Source organism: Patella vulgata, chromosome 4 (assembly GCF_932274485.2).
Source record: "Patella vulgata chromosome 4, xgPatVulg1.2, whole genome shotgun sequence".
Lineage (NCBI taxonomy): Eukaryota > Metazoa > Mollusca > Gastropoda > Patellidae > Patella > Patella vulgata.
The window spans coordinates 12861722-12879749 of NC_065882.2; the positions used below are offsets into that span (position 1 = coordinate 12861722).

At 34.2% G+C, this 18028-nt stretch overlaps 1 protein-coding gene across 1 annotated transcript in view; it reads right to left on the reverse strand.

The window, feature by feature from the left end:
• The window catches only part of LOC126817797 (tyrosine-protein phosphatase Lar), a 144620-nt gene that overhangs the window by 4157 nt on the left and 122435 nt on the right, over positions 1–18028 (reverse strand). The window contains exons 8-11 of the mRNA XM_056100187.1: positions 10467–10567; positions 9361–9559; positions 4176–4460; positions 916–1224 (exon numbers count right to left, since the gene is read on the reverse strand). Coding sequence (XP_055956162.1) covers positions 916–1224; positions 4176–4460; positions 9361–9559; positions 10467–10567 — 894 coding nt within the window. The remainder of the gene's footprint in view (positions 1–915; positions 1225–4175; positions 4461–9360; positions 9560–10466; positions 10568–18028) is intronic.

Below are 18028 nucleotides of genomic sequence, written 5' to 3' on the forward strand. Positions count from 1 at the left end.
CACTAATTTCATAAAACTCATCCAATGTTCATGAATAGCTCTACTGGATAATTGCGACAAAAGCATTGTTTTGTTTATCAGGGTCAAGATGTGTCATATGAAATGGCTGTGATGATGGACAGAACACGATATATACCAATATACCAGTATGCATAATTATTTCGTTAATAATGCAATTACGTATTGTTTATTTCTACGATGATTGTTAAATGATTGTGAATAAAAATCTAATAAAGGTTGTGATTTTTTTTAAAAAGACAGAAAACGGAAATAAAATCAACACAACTAGTAACAGGGATTGTGAAACACGTAATATTGAACGAGGGGGGACAAAACGTCTAAAATATTCAACAATAAAAGCCAAACACTGTTTCGTGGATGTTAATAATTCATTAGAACAGTTTGTTATTGGTGCTGTGGGGTGGGCAGGACTTAGTTTTATCATCAAACTCACACGCAGCTGTCAATCAAGGCCATGTGATATTAAAGTCAGTACGCAATGGCATTACCACAACTGTCACAAGTTAGAAGGTACGACAAATTTCATTGGAGGAAAAAAAACAGGCGTTCATATCTTTTGTCCTTTCGTCATCACAGTGACAGACTTCCCACCTCTCTTGAGCACCAACTAATAGTTTGTTTTATTTTAAAACCATTTCAACATAATCTCTTCATCTGGTGACATTCCATACTACAAGGAGCCCCAAAATTCTCATCAAATCATCATTTAACATAGCATGATTGTCTCCTCACCACGGTAACATCATGATGTTCTTTGTAACCATTTGTAATTATTTGGTGACCATACACTTTCATCCTTGGCAACATGTCATGCTTCTGTGGTGACCGAAGGTTGGTGCCGTCTGTTACTATGATGCGAAAGAACGTTTAAACCTGCACAGACTATCAACCTACCGTCCTCGTCTGTTTTGACTATAATGGGCGGAGACAGGGGTCCTTCGCCAACTTTAGTGTAAGCTCGAACTTGAATTTTGTACTCTGTCCACGTATCCAGGCCTTTGATCGTATACGATTCAATGTTGGGGTCGAGAATTTTTTCAACACCATCGGTTTCTATATCACCTTCGATATTCTTCATATAACGTAACTTATAACCTTCCAAACGGCCATTTTGTTTGTCTGGGGGTGGAGGCTTCCAGTTAACAGCTATTTGATGGGCATCGAGTGGTCGGCCGCTTACAGCTTGTGGCGAGGCTTCCGGAACTACACGGGGGATAAACGAGGGTGAAAAACATGATATAAATAATAACCAAATAAATAATTAAAATCAAAATGAAAACAAAATAAAAAGAACAGAAAATAAGAAAGTATCACGTGCAGTGTAATTCATGCATGCTGCTATTGTTTCCATAGACAGAGAGTTATCTGCCCTTAGATAACCAAGAAAATTCTATATTTGGTAAAGTCGTATTACATTCCATACATACAGCTCTAGATCTGACATTCCGATTTGGTCTTGATTCAAGCGATAGTTAGAATCATGCTTGATTTGGTCTTGATTCAAGCGACAGATAGAATCATGCTTAGTCTTCTCCAGTTTAAGCAGGAATTTTTGTTTTCAAGAAGAACTGAAGTTGACGTATAGACAGATATAAGCTACCAGACTTTTACAATGTATTCATCATGGCTGACGATATTTCTGTGCCCCTATATATGGCTAATAGGGATTATCTTTAAATATCTATGGCTTACAACAAATTATAAAATAATATCTTACAGTGCTATAAATAAAAAATAAAATGAAACCAAAAGTAACATTTATAATTAATCAAAAATCAACAACTGAGGAGGATTTTCCACAACATTTGAAAACAAATCTACAAGCAAACGCAACAAACTGTCATTCAGTCATTACAGAAAACATTTCTGACAGAATAAACGCATGTTAAAATCATCATTCTTATTTCTACAGGAAAAAGACCGATTTAAAAACCAAAAGTTCTGGTTGCTCTGTTCAAAAGCATTTTTGTTCCAAATTTTTAAGTAGTTAAATTTTACACAAAAACTAAATAATTTCACGTGATTCAAGTGGCTAATAATTTATCAAGACCCTAACTTATTTCACGGCATATCGTTTTAAATTTCGCAATAATTTAATTCTATCTGAGCTGAATGAATAACCTTTCAACAGGAGCCAGATTAAGATTTTGCAGGCCTCAGGGCTAAAGGTACTGTGGGGTGAGGTCCCCCCCCCCCTCCCAAAAGACAAGTTATGTGGCCTGAATATATGAAATTTTTACCCACCCATCACCCCTGGTATACAGTACAGTATTTCATTTTGCCGTAAGATGTTTACAAGAATATAAATTTAAAGATACATTATTTAAGATTTAGACAGTCAGCTGACCGTTCTTGATATAATAGTTCAAAAATAGATAATGAAAAATTTATATATTGACTGTTAGAAGATGTAGCGCAATTGTATTAACGGTACTTGACAACCGAGGCTAAGCCTTGATTATCCATTTAATCATTAAATTTTTGTTCTCGGCAGGCCCTCCAAGTGACAAGCACCTGGACTGAAGCCCCAAAAGCCAATGCCATAATCCGACCCTGCTTTTCAAAAGCCAATGCCTTAATCCGACCCTACTTTTCAAAAGCCCATGCCTTAATCTGGCCCTGCTATTCAACAGCCTATAGGTCAACCAGAAACCCAAATAATCGCAGTCCTACCTAAATAGATTTCAGATTTACACCACAAAACAAACAGAAATCATACAATAGTCTGTTTGGAATCAGGAGGCTTTGGACGAAACTTTTGAAACACAATTTTTTTCACAAAACACAAACAATTTCAAATAAAAACACTTATAGTACGTGTATGGTTTAAACTAAAAACAGTGAAAACCAAACTCATAAACTGATGATGATGATGATGATTTATGGATGATCTACTATTTCATTACTTACCAAAGTTCCAAAGAATATTTGATTCTTTTTCTAAATTTGAACATTTTTTTCACAAAATTTTTCGCGAAACAAGGAAGACCACAACATTGAGACGAAGTATAAATAAATATACTGTCCTTATTAAAAAGACATTTCAACAAGCCATTAATTACATAAGCCTCCAAAACAATACAGACAAATTTACAACATAACAAATTAAAATAAACATTAAAATTTTCTGATTCATATATAAATGTATACTAAATCAAAAATATATACCTTTCTCAAAAAACAACATTGAATCCAAAAACACACAACATCCAAATTGAACGAATACAAACAATAAATAACTTTATATTGGTATACAAATATATATACATTTGAATTAAAAATTTGGTTTATTTCAAAGAAGCTTTTTCATGTATTAGATAATTCCCGTTGGATTTATTCTTTCTAGAACAACGGATACCAATTCTCATTTATTTGGTAAGTTCTAAGAAGTTTTTTCATGTAGTAGATCATTGGCTTGAGACAACATTTGCCTACTATTTTGTAACATCTGATACCATTAATTGTTTGAGGAGTTCACATAGCTTTCAACAGGTTTTGTTATACTCTTCTTGATTTGATTTATGACATTATTGCAGGGTACTGGATTAAAGGTACAGGACAGGATTTAAGAGATTAATAACTTTATCCCAGGGTACTGGATTTTAGAGACTAATAACTTCTATTGCAGGATGATGAATTTATGAGACTAATAACTATACTGCTGGGTAATAACTTTATCGTAGGACTAATAACTTTTATCACAGGGTAGAGAATCTATGAGACAAATAACTTTATTGCAGGGTAATAACTTTATCGTAGAACTAATAACTTTATCACAGGGTACAGGATTTAAGACACAAACAACTTTATTGCATGCTACAGGATTTAAGAGACTAATAACTTTATCGCAGGCTACAGGATTTAATGTATTTATCGCAGAGTACAGGATTTAAGACACTAATAACTTTATCACAGGCTACTGGATTTAAGAGAGGGTTTGGGGGGGGGGGGGGGTCAATATCATTGTCTTAATATTAGATCTTACTTGACATTTTCTAAATATGGGGTCCTATGAAATTAAGAATTTTATAGTAATATTTAATTTTATTAACACTATTTTTAAAATGAATTTCAATTTATTGAATTAACTGACGGGACGAAAAAGCTTCTTCAGTAACATATAAGGTAGGGGAGATAATCCAAAACAAACTTACTGTAAGGACGAGTTTTTGCCTGAACCGTTGGTGTTTTCGGACCTTCTCCACGAGCCGATTTTGCCGATACTTGTATGTGATAAACAGTATCTGGCGTAAGATCAATCAGTTTGTATTTTTCATCGGGTGGCGAAATACTGATACGGATGTTTTGTCTCATATGTGAGTCGTTGTAATAAAGCTGGTAGCTCTCGATCTTTTCTTCTTCTTGTGGAGCATCCCACATAACAACGATTTCGTTAGGTGAGATCGTATCAGCTTTCAGATTCAGTGGTTGGAAGGGAACTGAAAAAAAAAAGAACAAATTTAATAATTAAATTTGCGATTTTGGTCAAGTAACCTTATAGAGATATTTTATTTGTACGGCAAGTAAAAGCATAGCTGTTCCTTATCAAAGTCTATTTCAAAGCAAATCCAGAAAAATGAAAATTCAGGTAATATTTTCTGATGTTTTAAAAATATATGGCCTTCAAGGAATACAAAGTTAGTAATACAGATAGGTTGTCTAGCAACTAAATATACGCCCACATTAGCTAAGTTGCATGAGCAGTCCACGAAGTTTGTTGCTTTGTTAATCTTTAGGTAGAAATTGGTGGAATTCCAAATTGTTCTTCAATTGACTAATTAAAGTAATGCATATTAATTTCTCCAAAGCAAAACAAGGGCCATAACTCTAGAAGTAATTAATGAAATTGTTAAAATTCAATTGGCTTCTTTATACTTAATTTTAAAGGATAAATGTTGTCTGTATGGTGTTCACAAGAAATTGTGGATGACGGACAGGCTGGGAAAACGGCAATAAATGACCACATTCATTACGTGAGTATCTCACATACGTTTGAGTGAAATTAATTCCCAATTCTAATTCAATATTTTCTTTTTTCTAGGATTTTGAAATACACAATATTTTGAATCGATGGTCAAACAGCCCAATGTTTTTCAATCAAATATCTTTGAAGTGAAATCTCTGATTTAAACCTTGAATTTCTAATCTTTAATTCTAAATCTAGAGTAGCCATTTTCCTTAAAGAACAATCTAGAAAGTCAGAATATGTAAGAAATTTGACTTCTATTAGTGAAATATAGACGTCCATCATGCCTTGAGAGTTGATTGGTTTTAAATAAAAACGTGAAATGTGTTTTCTACTAAAAGATATCAAAAATAATTTCCCGAATTCGAACAGCCTTGAGCAATGTTCATACAAGTGCAATTTGCAAAACTTCTAGCAAAAATTTAATAATAATAATAATAAAAAAAAATTGTTAATAATTCAGGTCCGGTCAGTTGCTTTAAGCTCATGTGGATTCGCTATGCTGAACATCTAGTTTAAAGAAGAATCCTTGAAAAATAAATAAATAAAACAAATTGTTCGCTATGTGAATGATTAAGCTTGATATGATCATGTTCGGATTTGCAAATACACACACAGCACGCAGCCAAAATGTTCCACGCAGTATATAGCAATGCACGCATTTTGCTACTAAAAATGGCAACTGCTTTTGTTAGCCCTACAATAAAATAAAAATTGTAGTGAAATACTTCAGTTCGACGTCTAATAACATGTGAGCTAATAATACACTTGGTTTCAGATTAATCAATTACCCAAGCAAAAATATTCTCTATTCAAATCATGTGATCGTGGATAAATTAATCAAATATTCATAATAAAAAAAGATCATTTCATAAATCAAATTTTCTTTGGAAATGGTGGACCTTCTCATTTTTATTTACTGTTCTTTAAGATATTTTATTTTTTATTTTAAATTGATGTCTCTCTGGAACAATACTGAATATTTTCAAAGGTGAAGATAAAGGTCAAGGTCACCACGTCCAAAGAAAAGAAGACTGATAGTGCCCAAGTTGAGAAGATATTGAGAAGAATTTCTCGAAGGGAGACGTTCGCTCACCTGGTGGCCCCACTGTTAGGATGAAAAAAAGAGATGGCAAATGGATTAGTAAAAAACATGATTAATAAACAATGTATACACAAGTAACCATGGCAATGATAAAACAATTAGCGCAACAGCTCAGCGCTTTGCAATATTAGTAGCTCAAGCAATTTAATCAGATGTTATCGCCTGGCATTTAAGTTGTTATAGCGCTCCATTGCTTAAGTCTGTGCTCAGTTATTAGTTTTTGGTTTAAGTTAACAAAAAGCTTAAATGTTTGTGAAACAGTGATACAAAGATTATGAAAATAAATTCAATAAGATATATATATATTTTTGTCAATAATTAATTTGTCTTAATTATCAGTGATATGTGAAATGTGTCATAATTTTCTATCAAAAATTTTAATTTTGATATCAAAAACAGCATAAAAAATACTGGTAATTTTTTATAGATATGTAAAGATTAATTTAATCAAACTTCTAAAATAATTATTTTTCTGGGTTAATACATCAGAAATGTGCAGAAATGTGATAAGATTAAATGTGGAAAGTGGATTTTCAGCTAATTTTAATACATTCAGCTATGGTGCGCACCCCTACAAAAAATCACACTTCAAATGCAGAACTCACTAAATAGTAGTACGCAGCAAAATACTAACGAACGAACGCGCTAACATTAGCAAAAAACGTCAAAAAAAGACAGCCAGTGTACTAATATCACACTAAAAAAAAAAGCATGCGTCGCTAGCTCGCAGCAAACCGCGGCGCCAGCTCAACTACTCATTACACATCACACAGAGGCTACAGATTAAAGTTTCGCTTAAATTTGTTCATAGATGGATAAAGAATGGATGAATGAATGATTCGCTGGATGAATGGAAGAAAGAATGAATTAATCACTGAATGAAGGACAAATGGACTGAAAAACTGCAAGCATGTCTTCCATTTTAACAAAGACTTCAGGATTAAAGAGAGATTTAACATGACTGTTGTAAAAAGATACAAAAGGGGAGATAATCAGATGCACGATTATAGAACAAACAGCGCCATTTCAAGAACATGCACTTTCAAGATGGACATAGAAAAAAAAATCGCAAAATTGGAAGAAATCACACAATGACAATGTAAGATTCCTGATGTAGGAAAATACCTCCTGCATTTCGCTCCAGTTTTTTGTCTGGACTCTAAAAACTTACCTTCAAACACCGGATGATTAACTGTAATAACATGAAATTGTCAACCAAAAAAACGAATATATTTTACCTTGTACCATATTCGACCAAATAAGGATGTATACGCAATGGAAGACTCTTGTTTCCGTCATATTTGACAGTCGTGACTGACAGTGAAATTTATCATCTGAAGAATTGATCAGCCAGTCAATTTAGCATTCAACTTGTTTATTTCAAAAATTTAACATTAAAACTTATTAAATACCGTTTATTGGAATTTTTAATTGGAAAACACTAATGGTTGTCATATTTGTTGAAAATTATATGTAAAATATCTGAGATAAACCGACTCAGCAAAAAATTAACTGCCTCACAAAGTGAAAGCCCTACTGAAACTTTACAAGGACAGAATAACAAAATTGTTCAACAATTTTACAGACAAGACGTGCTTATTTCAGTGAAATTTCATTCAAATATTAGGATCCGGACATGCACTTATTTTGGTCGAACACAGTGATTGAATCTCCAACAGTGAGCAGGGTCTTGTTTTCTCTCTCTCTTGATGGATGGATTGAAAACCCAAATTACACAAAATGCAGTGACTTTTAATTTTAAAATTATCAAAATCATGAAACGTAAAAACAGTGCAAAAGTAAATAAAAAACAGAAAACAAAAAAAAAACATGAGACCCTTATTTTAAAATGTTTTCAATCAATATAATTTTAAAGTAATTCATTTACATTACGTCCAATTAAAAAAAAAAAAATAAAAAAAAGGATGGTTTGTCTGCAAAAATATTTTTGTACATAAAGAATTCTAAAAGCATGAAAGAGGTGGCAAGACAGAACTCGAAACAAAAAGATCAAGACAAAACAGGGGAGACAATCTAATGTTAAATCATCTCAATCCGACAAAAATAATTTGACGAAACTCAAAAAGAAAATGCGTCAGAAATACAAATCATCATAATAATAGACAGCCATGAATGGAAAATAAAATACAGGAGAAATAAAAATAAAATGTGTGTAATTTAATTTTCATATCCATCTCTAGTTTATTCAAGATGCACATGATTCATATTAATACATGCATGTGTTAAAATATGCACATGCACATGCACACACATGCTGATGCAGGTTAACATTTCAAACAAGAAGAATGATGCAAACAAAAATAAATATATTCCATTATTGGTCATTTTCAAAACAAGATGCATATATATATGTATTTTAAGATCTAAAAAAAAAAAATATTCAGTTTTTAATCAATTCATGCAGTACAGTATAAATTGAAATCATAGATAATGCTTAATTGCTGACGCTTTATGATTTAAAGTAGGAATGAAAGGAAGATATATCAAACCCATCGGAACAGCTCGGGCGGGCGGTTTGGAGTGCTTCATCCTTCCCAATAATAATTTGCCTTCATTTAAAAGGAACATTTCGGCTTGCTACACTCGCAGTGCCCCCAATATGAATTTCGTTCTAGCAGACTTGTCTAGACAATATTTCTGCTTTTTTAAAGGGTCTTTTATATGTACTAACTGTTAATCATGTTTGACTAATTTTAATAACGCAAGGAATAAAGAACTACCCTGCAGCCTTCGATATTCGTACTAAGAATGAAACAATATCAAATATTTAAATATGGCAGCATACAACAATCATACGAATCTCCATTTTTAAAAAGTTGTACTCATTTGCTGTTTTTGTTATTCAAAGAGAATAAAACAACTTCTAATATTCCAATATGGCTGCATACAAAATCACATGATTCTCCATTTATAAAGAGATGTATTCATTTTAAGGGGTATAATTTTGCGGTCGGCCTTAAGCATCATCTATGATTTCATTAAACTTGAAGCATGCAATTTGCAGATCGATATACTCATGCATATAAAATCAAACAAACATATATCAAATATATATATATATTCATATTCAAGCAGACGTCATCAATGCAAGGAAGATAATCCTATAGTTGCATCTCAGCATTGCAACGCTGGGTAGTACTGACTCTGAAATTTGATAAAAAAAAAACTTGCAGTAAATGTTTTTCAAAAATAATGACATGCTGGATCATTGTCATAGTAAGAACGCGCGAACGGCTTATGTACTTACCACCTTGGGTTGTTAGAACTTGTACGGGGTGTGACATCGGACCTTGACCAATGCTCGAAAAAGCTAAGACCGTGATTGTGTAAGTATCGTTGGGTTTTAAATTACTGATCGTGGTCACTTGGTTGTTATTGGTAACTTCTTGACTGTCCCAGAAAAATATGGGTTTTTCCGGAGTGAGGGAATAAAATACTTTGTAACCCTGGAAATATAAAATTGATCTGATTGTCAAATATTTTGATTCAAGTTAAAATAAAGAGCTGAATTAAGGGTAAGCGGGGGAAAAATAGAGAGAAACGAAATGGGCTTCAATGTCCCAATTTTCTGCAACATGAACACAAAGCATATGCCTTGTAGTGTGCTTTTCTTCAAATTCCAGGCTGTATAATCCTGAAGAACTTTCTTTATCAACATGAGAATTGAACCGTGATTTCCTCGAGTGGGGAGGAGTTTAAGTATACTGAACACTAACAGGATATTTCAATAATTCGCTCATGCACAGGTGTTTTTAGAAGTGGGAGGGACCTTGTGTACATAGGTGTAGAAGCTGGGAGGTGCCGCCCCTCCAGATTCAGTGAACCGTCCATTTTTCGGACACAAACATCAGAGAAAGAGACCAAATATCATAGAAATATAATTGTATAATTGTAAAATAAAATCGCTTGCTGTTTATGCTCTGAATACTGTAATACATCACACAATAACATTTGAGGAAAACTTGTTTTAGTTAATGATTGAATCATTCTGAAAATTTGTGTGACACAGAAAATTTTGGGGCTCAGCCCACTCCAACTGAGAGTGGCCCCTATGCCTACGCTTGAGTAGTCCGAGAAAACACACAAGGTTAGGCAGGTAACCATAAAAACCCTGGCTTGACCCATGACATGCAATGATAACAAGTCTTACAATTTTGCTTGTAATTCAAACTGCCCATGGATCCTTTGCATATTTTACCAACTTGTACATGGGACCTTGAATTGTTTGTCACTTTCGAAATGCCTAGGACCTAGGATGTGGAAAATGGGTTTGAAAAATCCTGAAGGTTCTATTGAACACAGATGGTCCCCCCGGACTACTGATTCCTAAAAAAAAATATAAATAAAGCTGACCTGAATGGCTCCATTTGGTATTTCTGGTTGATTCCAGGAGACGACGATCGTTGTTGAACTTGCTGCACGAGCTCGGACATTTCTGGGGGCACTTCCAGGTGCTGCAAATAGAAAAACAAAATTCATCAATATTATTATACAAACGGAAAAACCAAAACAGACAAGACAATTTAACAAACAGTTATAAGTTTGATGATATGAAATATGATGATAAAATGGTCTCTTGATATTAGTAGCAGACAGTGGATGGTATGTTTGCAATAAATATATGATATGAAAGAAAATATCATTATGACCATGCAATTTGAAACCTACACAGAACACTTGAAATATATCTTGTTCTATGTATGGTATTGGTAATGAATTAACAAGACCTGAAAATAATTGTCCTAGTTGTACCTGACAAAATGTCCAGCATTAATGTACCTCATGTAGTACATGTATTTAAATATCAATAACAACACAGAAAAATATCAGGCATGGGTCTTAATTTGTGATTAACATTGTTACAGGTGCCCTTATTTCCAAGCAATGTTTTCTTTGTAATGTTGTATGCGTGTACCTTTGTACTGTTATAAGCAAATGTTTGTATAATGCTTGTGCTTTTTAGTAGAAGCAATTACATGTATGTTAATTTTCAATATGTCTAAGCCATTCCAATGATTTAAAAGATTTGCATGTCTTTTCAACCATCATCTACAACTACAAGCATCCAGAATCAACTGAAACTAACTCCTGCTATTGGACATTGGACTGGAATGGGGGGGGGGTCTAATTAACACAAATATATGGTAATTTTGTGTTACATGTGCAGTACGAGGAAGGAGAATTTTGCCCAGACAGCTGCATTTCAACATATTCTTCTTCGATTTTTAAGTGTCAGCATGATTGTTATTTCTGTACCTTGGAATAAAAAGATTTATAGGGTTTTGTGAATTATTACAGATGTTGCAAGACACAATTCCACTATTACCTCCTCAAACATATGCTTAGTCGATTCCACGACGAATCAATCGTTAAAAATAACAAACAGAAAAACCTGTGAAACTTTTACGTCCATTAACCATTAAACTAACAAACGCTCAAAAAACATTTGTTGAAACAGGTATATTCAATCACAGCCAGGGTAAACATTATGATGAAAGCCATCTAGAATCACAATTTTGTTTTTACATTCTTTCATTCATTTATAAATCAATTGAGAAGATTTTAGTTAAAAAAATATTATTCTTTGATTAGTCAAAGCAATTTTTAATTCAAATTATATAAAGTCCAAAAAGCAAAACAAAAAAATAACATATTTGATCATATCAAAACATTTCAATATAGGTATGTACCACTTTGCAAAACAACTTCGGTACAAAATAGTTCTTGAAGTGTTTTAATTATTTCGCTTAAAAAAAGTTTAAAAAATAGGTATTTGATTATATTAGGAATTTGATTATAGCAACAGAATTTTTAATACCCGATCCAAAGTCGTAGAGCATCAACTAAAAATAAAACTAATTCACTGGTCAAACAAAAGAACGAAAGCTGCGACTATTTTGGTTGTCTGATAAAACAAGGAACAGGCGTAGATGTTTATTTTTGTAGCAGAGGTTCTATGTCTGACAGAAGTTTTCCTCAAGATTTCTCACCATTCTTTCATGAACAACCAAATAACAAAAATAAATAAAGTTATCGCTATCTCCCATTTTACAACTGCTGTACTAATATTTTATCAATTTCTATCAACTTTCGTCATATTTTTACACATTTGTATCAGGCTAATCAACTAATCATCTATTAGATTCACGCTTATTTTATCTAGACATGGAATGAAATATGGTTTAACATCTTACTTAACTGAACAAACCATTGTTATGAGGGATGAGGGATATTTTACACACATTTTTCATTAGGAGAATTCATATAGCTTATGATTTTATCTATCTTCTTTCAGTGACTCAAAGTCACCATTTTTCCCAGGTTACCACACCAGGTGACCGTACTTGCATTAAAAAATAAAAATGGCTATGATTCAAAATACAATGCTTCAAACCATTCGGTCTTACAACAGCCCCAACCATGTTTCATTAAGCCAATAAACCAACTTAGATGCATAGATGGCAAGTCTGTAATTCACAGCACAATAATGTTTTAACACAGTAAACCTAATAACCACACCTTTTGTCTGCAGTATCACTACCGTGGAAGCAGACAATAAACTTTAACCAATCAGTCAAAACAACCCCCCAGGATGTTTCAAAAACAACTTAGAACAACCCATAATCTATGATTTTCTTATTTCCATAGTAACAATAATAATGAAAATACAGGTACAAATGTATAAATATATCTATATTGTTGTAAAAACTATCAAAGATAAATCATACTTAATGTATATTTACACTGTACCAACAGATTGCAACCATAAATATTATCATCAACATGGTCGCCACACGGCTAATACAACAAACGTACAGAATGCCCATTATCACATTCACCAATAATAAACAAGGAAAGCTACAATTTCTTGGGAATTGCTCCACGGTTAACTAAATTTCCTGGGATTGATGCTAGATATAGATATTTCATCATAAGTAAACGACCCCATCCACCATATGTGAGTATGTGCCAGAAACTTTTAGGATTAGTTTCTTGTAATCTATTGTCAACATTTTGTCTGTGGACATAATAAGTATTCTAGAAACAATCAGTATATCCTGCACAATGCACAACACACACCACTGCTTATTACTGTGCATGATACTAAAACATTGTCAGCAGCCGATTTGGGGAGCCTGTTTCCCTCCCAAATGCCCCAAATGTAGTCAACGCTTATGGCTAGTCTGATATATGCGTTTGTTTGTGATTTCTGCATATTTGTTTTGTGTAACTGTTTGTGTGTGGTGCAGTTGCCCTGCACTTACTATATGAGCTAAAAATAAGCTAATTTTAGATAATGTCGGGCAAATATTTTTGCATATATGTCTCTCACAAGTTACTTCCAAATTTGCAATATGAGACAAAAACAGGTCATACTGTGCAACATTTTTCTTTTTTCTAAATTAAGATTTATCTCCTTTATTTTGTATTTATCTTCAGTTGAATTTCCATGGCGCCTGACAAAAACATAAAAAAAAAACAGAAAGCAATTTCCTAGCAAATAACAACTTTACATAAGAAATATTTCTACAGACCTGTTGCCACACTGAAAAGGTTTCCGTAGCAATTTAAAATGATTTATAAAAGAAAACATAATTACGACTAGACAATAAAAACGTCAGGTTGAAATAACGGTCTCATTTCTCAAATAAAATACTATCAACAGGAACACGTAATTATGTGGAGATTAACTGCACCGAAACCCATCAGCCATTTTCACGTCATAACAATAATACATCGTAAGTTTTTAATGTTTTCTTGATATATGATGCCAGTATAAGTACATGGTTTCCTGTTGGGTAAAAAATTGATGTACTTTTGAAAAGAGTTCAAGTCAATTCAGCTCAGAAATGAAATGGGGGGTTAACATCCTATATGAAGACGGGCATATGCCATACTGTGTGATATGAGGAAAATTTTGCAAGGACACCAGCATTATAGTCTACCCTTATTTCGAATTCCAATGGGTTCTTGTACGTGAACACCAATATCTACACGGGACCTCAGATTTTCGTTCCATCCAAACAACTAGACACTTTTTCTTGTAAGGCCCCTTTGTTCTGTCTCCTTCTGACAAGGGGGAAACCACCCAGGAAAAACCTGAGGGAACTTTTTTGCCTACCACCAGGACCAGACACGATACCTGAGGCCTTATAGCAACCAATGTGGATTCTAATTTATAACCAGATGCGAATTGGGTAACCTAATCTACCTGCCAATTGCAATTGCATGAGAATACCGGGAAGGTAAAGAACTTCACAATTCTAGGTAAATCAACAGAATAACATCTAAAGGTGAACATCTCGACATGGAGAATGCAAGATCATAACTCATCCCACCCATCTTACAGAGGAAATTAACACTTGGCTTCCTCATTATCTTGGCACCAGAATGCACAAACAATTGCAGAAATTGTAGTTAGTGAAGCATACGAAACCATAAAATAGACACACCAGACACATTTAATCATAAAAGTGTGGAATACAGGGTTAAATAGATCTCTGGAACAAGCAATGCAAGATTTTATATGCTTTGTTTATGAGTTTACCTGAAACTGACCCTAAAATTGGTTTCACCATCGTTTTTCCTGTTCCTATTCCTGACAGAACTGACTTATTTAACCCTCTAGTGCTTGGTACATATAAATATGGACTGCCCATGTTCATTGATGAAAATTAGATATGAAATGGGGTTTAACCTCCTAATGAAGACAGGCATACGCCATACAGTGTGCTATGAGGAAATTCTTGCACGGACAGTTGCGCTACGGCCTACTGCCAAAGGACCATTTACATGCACGCCAATGTGTACATGGGACTTTGGTTTTTCGTTCCATCCGAACAATTCGACAGCTGTCCTTGTCAGGCCCTCTGTCCTGCACCACTTACAAGGGGAAACCACACCAGAAATAAAATTAGATAAAAAGTGAAATACTAATACCCGTACACCCCTGGACTGACTGAAACAGTCCGAACTGCTGTTCCTTAAATCGCCTAAAACGTCCTGAGATATGTAAAAGACTTTCAAACTATTTATTAGTTCGTAGTATCGCGACTGGTGTCCAAGTGAAAAGGGCAGTTTAGGGTGGTTTAAGGAACCTAATCAGGACAGTTTCAGAAGGTCTAAGTTCCAAAGGGTTAAGGATAGAACAGGATATTTAGAAAACTAGATCCAAGTGACAAGCTTTTATATGCATTTCAGTGCTTTGTTTATGAGTTCATGTGAAACTGACCATGAAATTGGTTTTATCAGTGAGCAAAATCTGTATTTTCCCAGCTTGAATTTTGTGATCTTGAATGTTTCACATGGTTCATCAAGTGATGCATGTCATTAGATTTCATGCACTGGAAATTAATTTAAATTTTAGTTCTTGTTAGTTCCAATTTTCTAAATCAAGTATCTTCTTTGGCAAAGTTCATTTGTGAAGACTGTCATTTTAGGTATTAAAGGCACAGTCCGATATATATCTAAGAAAATTAAAGTAGCTAATTCAGGTTGAAAGACTCTTTTGAACATTTATCCTATTGCTTAATAACTGCTTGAACCCCCTTATGAAATTTTTTTCTAAGAAATATAAACTTGTCAGCCAGGACGCCGCAAATTGCATGCTGTGTAAATCCTGAAAGTTTTTCTCAACAAAGATCCTCAACCAAATAATAAGGAAGAAAAAACAGATAATTAAGGGGAAAAAAAACAACTTCATCTCCCTCAAATACTAAAACAAATAAGAGTGACTTTGTATATTAACAACTTTTGTATCTTCTAATACTACTAGTGAGTTGAGTTAACCAAACATCGAAAGAGTTGAACTTCTCAAATTTCTATTCTACCTTTCCACATCTGCTTGTAAAAAATTGTCTATCAATTACCGAAACACTTAGTAAATTATTGGCAAAATTAAGAGACATGAAGTGATCGTAAAGCGGCTTTCTTGTGAGACTAGTAAAATGAAGCGGAAAATCTCACAGATAGCAAATTAGAAACTTGAACTACCTTGATTATTAACAGCTTCAAAGTCAAAATATTTCATGCCTAATTTCTACTCTGTGTTTATGAAAATTAGTACTTAGTACTACTACGAATAACTCAAGCTTTCTCCAAGCCCATAGAACGAAATGAAAAGAAATTGGGGTTGAAAAGAAATTGGGGTTAAAGTCTTAATATTCTGTATCAACCAGGCTAATGTTACTGTAATTGGTTTCCATGGGGCCTTGTTTTCTTGTCCCATCCGTCTTGGAAAATCCATAGGAAGTTTCTTGAACCCGGGACCTCCTGGTTTGTGAGCCTGTGCTTTTACTCAATGACAAAGCCCGAATTTGTGTGAGAATATGTCTGTGACAAGTGCCATATTCTCATGATTGGCCTTGTCCAAAGACAACCTTGTTCTGCCATTGTTAATTGCCGTCCAATTAGTTAAAAATTCTAGACCCCAGTGCCATATTAGTTTGTATTTTGGCCATGTCAAAGACCTTTTTTTCACCCCATTATTGTTAATTGTGGTCCCACTAATGCCATGTTGGTTAATTGCAGTTTGGCCATGTCAAAGAGCAGCTTGTTTTCTGCCATTGTTAATTGCTATCCAACTGGTTTAAAATTATAGACCCAAGTGCCATATTGGTTTGTAGTGTCAAAGACCAGATTTCTTTTCACGCATTGTTAATTGCTATCACATAAGGCTAAACCAATTTTCAGTTATCTTGATAGATAAATAGCCACTTGAATCATGGGGGTTGGGATGGCCTAGTGGTCTAGAGTGTCACGCTTCAACCTCTAGTTGGCCGATCACCTCTGGCTTGCGGCTGTGGTTTCGATCCCAGGTGTGAGCGTATGTGGCTTGGAGATAGGGGCGCCTTCTCAACCTCGTGGGTTTACTCCGGGTACTCCGGATTCCTCCCACAGCAAAGACCCCTGCGCGTGCGCTAAGATCATTAAAATGAACTTGTCTGCGATATCACCTTCGGTGGAAGCAGACGTTAAACGCTAAGAACAACAACATCATGTGAAAGATGTTTTGTTTAAAACTAAAAGCTTTTGAACAGCATAACCAAGTTCCTTTGGTTTTAAATAAGTCTCTTCCCAAAGAAATAGAAGTAAAGTTTTTACAAGTGCTCCGGATGAACAGAAAATCTAATTGATGTGGCCTGGGTGCCATATTGGTTTGTAGTATAAACCAGTTGAATGATATTTAATAGACTGACCACCATGTAAATCAACCAAGGATAACATCAAGGTCAAAGGTTAAACTCAATCTGTTAAGATGATAAGTCTGATAATACAATGATCATGATCATGATCTACTGAACAGATAAAAATGATGGATTTAATATGCCATTCACACAAACTTATGTTGAGTCAGTTTAATAACATGAGGGGTTGTTAATATGCCGTTCACACAAACTAAGTTGAGGGAGTTTAATAACATTGGGGCATCGTTAATATGCTGTTCACACAAACTTAAGTTCAGCTAGTTTTATAACTTGGGGGATCATTAATATGCCGTTCACACAAACATAAGTTCAGCTAGTTTTATTACATGGGGGATCGTTAACATACCGTTCACACAGACCTATGTTGTGTTATTTTAAATGTGGGGGAAAATAAACCAGCTCGGTTTCATGAAGAATATACGCCTTGCGTAATAACAACCTCTGACCATGGTGCCATGGTGGTTAAACTTTGTTCAATTATATTTGATAGTACTTCTGAACACTAGGAAGGAAATGAAATGAAGTTTAACATCCTACTGTTCTGCACCGACTGGGCTAATAAAGACGGACAATAGGAAGAATGTGACAGAACGCTGCAGATTTTTACTACAGGATTGGGATAGAAGCATTTATTATCATGGTCATATTCTAAGAACCAGAAACAATATGGCTTTCATTAAAGACAAAATAACCAGCTTTTAACCATCA